Raw genomic sequence first — 6,000 nt, 5'->3', positions numbered from 1 at the left:
ATATTTTTTTTTTTTTTTAACCATAAATCAAGACAAAATACTGATTTTTTTTGCAGCAGCAGCAGCAGCAGCAGCGAGTTTGGAACAGGTTCAGAGAAAAGAATGATAGGGAGATCTAACCAGAAAGATGAGTGAGGGATATCCAATCAGAGCAATAGCTGTGGAGAGTTTGCGTTTGTTCCCTCCACTGTAGGTGCCAGCAGGTTTGTCAGCATACTTGGACAACTCCAACTTCTCCAGAGCCCACTGAACCAACTTCAGGACACAGAGAGAGAGTGAATTAGAGAGCGAGATCTTTTATTCTTAACCGCAAGAACAATGAATTTCAAACTGCAGCTGACAATTATAGATTGCTAAGTGCTCTTGCACTTTTTAAAGTGATTTCAAGAGAGCTTTTAGGAGCTCTTACACACACTTGACTATCACTGATAAGTGCATGACAACCTTTCACAGAATGCAGTGTGACTACACAGGGAGTGTGTGTGTATGTCTGTGTGCTCACCCGTTCCTCATCTTTCCAGGGGATGCCGCGGAGGCGTGTGTAGAGCTCCAGATGTTCTCGAGCAGTCAGGTCATCAAATAGAGCGTCAAACTGAGGGCAGTAACCGATGCTCTGCTGCACGCGTAAAAGCTCCCGCAAGATACTGCAGGATAATGAGAGACTCATTCTGACCAAGTCATTCACATTAGTCGTATATATGCAAAATAAAGAAGAAAATTAAGCTTTAAATCAACAACACAGAAATGCATTAGGGATAAGTGGTAATAATATTTAGACAATAAGACTTGTTTGAATTATTTTTATTTTTCTTAATTCTTGGGAGAAGAATCCTTTTTTTTTTTTTTTTTTTTAGTTTTACACAAATTTTACTGGAGTTTTATGCTTAATAAATTACCAATAGGGTAAAAACAATCAGCTTAATTCAAGACATTCTATATTCTAAAAAAACGTGTATTTTTATTACTGAAAATTAATCAGTAGTGTTTGTTAGCATAGCAACATGCTAACATCAAAATTTCCAAAATAAAACATAAAATAGCCTAAGATAATGCTTATTTATTTATTTTATACACATAAATTTACCAACATTTGTTGGGGGTTTATGCTTGAAGAATCACAAATAGGGTAAAAACAATAAATTATTTCAAGATATACTCTACATCTGCCAAAAATACCTTGCAAATACCTTGAAGTCCAACTAAAGATATAGTGAAGTATATCTGATTGTGCTAAAGTGGAACTATTGCAAGTATACTTTAGGTGCACTTTAAATATCTTGCATTTAAAGACCGATATTATTCAAAGATCATAAAATCCTCATCAACAGGGACATTAAACACATTTTTCATATTAAGAAATGTTCATTGTGCACAAGAAGTACTCCAAATAAAGTTATTTATGATTTTTATATCAGTAAGTCTCAAGCGATATGTCAGTAAATATGTTAATAGATTTGAACTATGCTTAGTATGAAATAAATGTTTTTTAAAATATATTACTTTTTTTAAAATTACATTTATTTTTCTTATTTCATGGAAAAATGTTTTGTCTTGTTTTAACATATAAACAAAAGATTGGTTTATGCTTAAAATAGAACAAAAATAAAAAAATAACTAATTTGATATATATTCTATATATTATATGAATGACGAGGAAGAGAGGGAGGATTTAGAAATCTGTTAACAATTCAAAGCTGAATGTCTAAATGTAGCACCTGTGTCCCTGAATAAAGGCCTCTCCCCCTGTTGTGCTCTCATCTCCAGTCAACATTTTGAAGGTTGTGGTCTTTCCAGCCCCGTTCACTCCCAGCAGCCCAAAGCACTCCCCAGGACGGACCCCCAGACACAAACGGTCCACCGCCAGGATCCGGCCCATCTTGCGAGACTTGTACACCTGTGAGGAAACACGGGCTCTGAGGATATTTTGAGGACTGAACAATGGATTCAGGTCAGATGCACTGGGTTAAGGGAAAGTTTTAAAATGTCATGGAGTGTCTGACCTTGGTTAGGTTGTCGATCTTCAGCATGTCATTGTCAGCATCTCCCCTCAGCACTCTGCGTCTCTCACAGGCCACATCAACATCATCATCCTCAACTGGCTGACTGTTGACAGGCACTCTCCTACAATGAGATGAAAACAGTGACCTTTAGAACATTTTTATTTTAAACTGTCAAAGGCACACACATGCTGTATACAAAATCACACTCACTGGGCTTTCCGGAGGAAGTTGTACTGGCACAGAATTGTAATGAGAAAGCCAACGAAACCCTCAATGGTCATTGCCACCAGTCCCCGTGTCACAATGTCCCATTCAAATGGAGACTTCACCTTATCAAACTGGCCTGCAGGGAAGAGAAGGCATTTTATCATCTGAAAAGAGCAAAGACGATGCCCTGAGATGAAGAATGCATAAACACACCTATCTTGGCGTAATACTCATTGATATACTCATTATAGGCCATCTCCATCAAACCATGACCCAGGTTATAATTGGGAAAGATGAGAAAACAGGACTTCAGATAGCTGTTTACCAACTTTAGATCCTGTGAGGTAAACAAATCAAACAAATGTATATTAGTGATAAAATGTTACATTGTTATATGATTTTAATAATTGGATACGGTTGAAAAGGTGGGACAGGCAAAAATGTCAATTTAAAGGGATAGTTCACCCAAAAATGAAAATTCTGTCATTGATTACTCACCCTCACACGTTCCAAACCTGTAAGACCTTTGTTATTTCTGATGAAATCCAAGAGCTTTCTGACCCTGCATAGACAGCAACACAACTACCACGTTCAAGGCCCAAAAAGGTAGTAAGGACATTGTTAAAATAGTCCAGTCGAAGACTGACACAAAAGAGAAGAAATTGTTAAATAAAGTTATTATTATTCTTGTTTTCTTTGCTCACAAAAAGTATTCTCGTAGCTTCATAAAATTACAGTTGGACCACTGGTGTCAAATGGACTATTTTAATGACGTCTTTACTACCTTTCTGGGCCTTGAATGTGGTAGTTGCTGTCTATGCAGGGTCAGAAAGCTCTCAGATTTCATCAAAAATATCTTAATTTGTGTTCCGAAGATGAACGAGGCCTTACGGGTAAGAGGGTATTTAATAACAGAATTTTCATTTTTGGGTGAACTATCCCTTTAAGCGGGTGGGAGTGAGATACATAAAGACATAAAAAAATAATTTCTTCTATAGTGCATGAGCTCAAAAGAATGTTGTCATACAGCTTATACACACAATTTATATACATGCCATGCCATCAGTGATAAAAATTTCTCTGTCTGACCTACCTTGTCACGCTCGAACAGTTGTAGGAGGAAAGTGGCCACCGTGGCTGTGATGCCAATGAAGAGATTGATGACTATGAGGAAAACATAAGCTGTGCTGGGCACCTCAAACCAGAAAGAGGCTGGATACATAATGGGGGTTATAGACCAGCTAGAAAGAGAGAGCGAACTGTCACATTTTATGTGGCATTTTAAGACCTGAATAAAACGGATAAAAAACTGTATTTATTGTCTCTCTACGTCTGATTGAGTCATCACACAGAAAGAGCTTACCCGTAAAGGAGGAAGAGAGAGAGCACTGCTGGGAAATTTGTCGGTGACGTGTACGCAGGAAGGTCAAACACGAACAGAATTAGGACACAGCACGTTGCTGGAACCAGGTAGTTCAGCTAACGAAGAAAGAACAAAAGAAATCTGTGTGTAAACCAATTTAGCCCTCAGGACTGTTCTTGTTTGTGAATAGACACCAAATTCCACACAGTCTCTCCTATCCCCCTACCATGTCCCATATGTAGTTCGCTAGCCAGTAAGTGACAGGGTCACATCCGCTGACAAACTGTAGGTGTTTGGCCTTGGTGGATTTTTCTGCTACCAGGAAGACCACGAAGCTTGCTGGCACAAAGGACATGGCTACAATGATGAAGATGGCAATAACCACATCAGTGCCCTGGAGCCTAGACGAGCGGATATGAAATCAGAAATAAGCAATGAGTGTTTGAGGGCTGCAACAGGAAGAAGAGAGGAGAGGAAGACTTACAGATAATCCAGAGAAAGACTGGCACTGGTTCTGTTCATGGGATGATTGGTCACTGTGATGCCTGTGAACACAAACAGAATTTTTAGTGCAATTAAACAATCTTCATAAAAGAAAACAACAGAACGAATATGACTTGTGAAATGTGCACAATTATAGAGAAACAACAGTCAATCAAAGTTTTCAGTCAATGTTTCCTAGATAGATACCTGCAGCTAATTCAGACTCACCGTATGCAGCAGGGTTTCCTTTACTACTGGGCAGATTGGCTCTGCACACAGTTTGTATAGTTGGTATGTTCCATGTATTCCACCGAAATACTAGCGGAATACACAATGCATGCGCTAGTAAAGCCCAGCACACAATGTCTTTATGTTAACGTGCAGATCAACAAGAAACACAACACTGCTGTGTGAAAGGAGCTTGACCGGACAACTTTCTGTAATGTCATACAGTGTGAGTTCAGTGACTTGCGTGGATGTAATCAACGTGTGATCAACGTAATCAGCGTGTGATGTGTCAACTGCAGGTTTTAGATTCAGTCACTGTGTTCCAACATGCTGCTTCAGAGTCTCAATCTCAAATCTGGGGATAGCAGAATAGGAATCATCCTATTGTTTAAATGTGATCATTAAACTTTGAACGGCTATGATTGAATTAATTAAGCGCGAGCACGGCACGTTTCAAAATAAAAACGCAGCTAGCAATCACCAAATAGCTCACATTTATGCCAACTTGCCAAGTGTTGTTCCAATCTACTGATGATTAATAATGAATATTTTAAGTAATTTATGGTGTTTAAATCATACCTGTAAACTCACATTTCGGCCAGGAAAGTGCTGATGGCATTTTCTTTTCATATTACCTCAGTATAATGTACACACACATAGGCCTATGTGTATTTTTTTCACATATCTTTATTTTTTATTATCTGTGTGTTTTTGTTGTTGTCTCTGTGTAGGCTTATTGGAAGCTTCTGTCGCCAGAACAAATTCCTTGTATGTGCAAACATACTTGGCAATAAAGCTCTTTCTGATTCTGAGTCTGATTAATTAGCTGGTTTAAATAATACAATATATAAATAAAAATTGTTCTAAAAACATTAAAATATTAAAAAGGTGTGATGATTGTTTCATTTTAATGTTGAATCTAAGGGAAACTTAAAGCCGGGCTCACACTACAGGAGTTTTAAAATCTTAACCGATTATGAAATCTGGTTGCAGCACACACATAAGGAGAATCTTTGCAGATTATCTTTCCTCAAATCTTAAACATGCACACACTAAAAGATTTTAACATCGTGGCGAATCACACACTACAAGATATTATTAAGATTATCATTGCTGAGGGAGCGCCTCACGTGATATCACGCAGCAGATCGTCATTGATATTTCAGTGATGTTTACATATGTTAGCTAGTGTGCTAGCTGCTTTCTACACTCACCGAGTACATTCAAAACTGAGGCGATTTCACTCCAGTGCTTCTTTTTCTCCTTACAGTTGTGATACGTTTTCGACACATTATACAGCTGCCGTACAGCAGCTGTTTTGCGCATTGGCTATTGTGAAAGTACTGACGTAATCATATAGCCGTCATCATCCCGATTTAAATCCTAAATATCAAACATGTCTGATATGATCGGGGCGGCCCCGATTTGTGTGCGAGCAGATCGGGAGGTGCAAGATTCGATCGGTGAATGCCTCACATTACCAGATAATCCGTGCTGAACTTTGTGACTTTGTGAACTTTGTGAACGCTGTGACTTTTGTTAAATGGTAAATAAACTGCACTCAATGAACTGAAGTGCTTCTGAACAATCATTTTTATTTTACTCCTAGATGGCTCATTTTTTAGTCTGGTGCCCTGTCAGTTCGTATCTCATAAAATGCATCCCTAAAGACATCTTAAAGTTAGGCAGAGTCTTTAAACATCAACCCTACCAAGCAAA

General features: G+C 38.2%; 1 protein-coding gene across 1 annotated transcript in view; it reads right to left on the bottom strand.

Annotated features, from left to right (window-relative positions):
• The window catches only part of abca2 (ATP-binding cassette, sub-family A (ABC1), member 2), an 89,919-nt gene that overhangs the window by 22,035 nt on the left and 61,884 nt on the right, over window positions 1–6,000 (bottom strand). The window contains exons 42-43 of the mRNA XM_016291658.1: window positions 503–644; window positions 121–255 (exon numbers count right to left, since the gene is read on the bottom strand). Of these exons, the coding sequence (XP_016147144.1) occupies window positions 121–255; window positions 503–644 (277 nt within the window). The remainder of the gene's footprint in view (window positions 1–120; window positions 256–502; window positions 645–6,000) is intronic.

Source organism: Sinocyclocheilus grahami, unplaced genomic scaffold (genome assembly GCF_001515645.1).
Source record: "Sinocyclocheilus grahami isolate Dianchi unplaced genomic scaffold, SAMN03320097.WGS_v1.1 scaffold275.1, whole genome shotgun sequence".
Taxonomy (NCBI): Eukaryota; Metazoa; Chordata; class Actinopteri; order Cypriniformes; family Cyprinidae; genus Sinocyclocheilus; species Sinocyclocheilus grahami.
The sequence above is the reverse complement of the archived record's forward strand: the minus strand, read 5'-3'. Positions and strand labels throughout refer to the sequence as shown.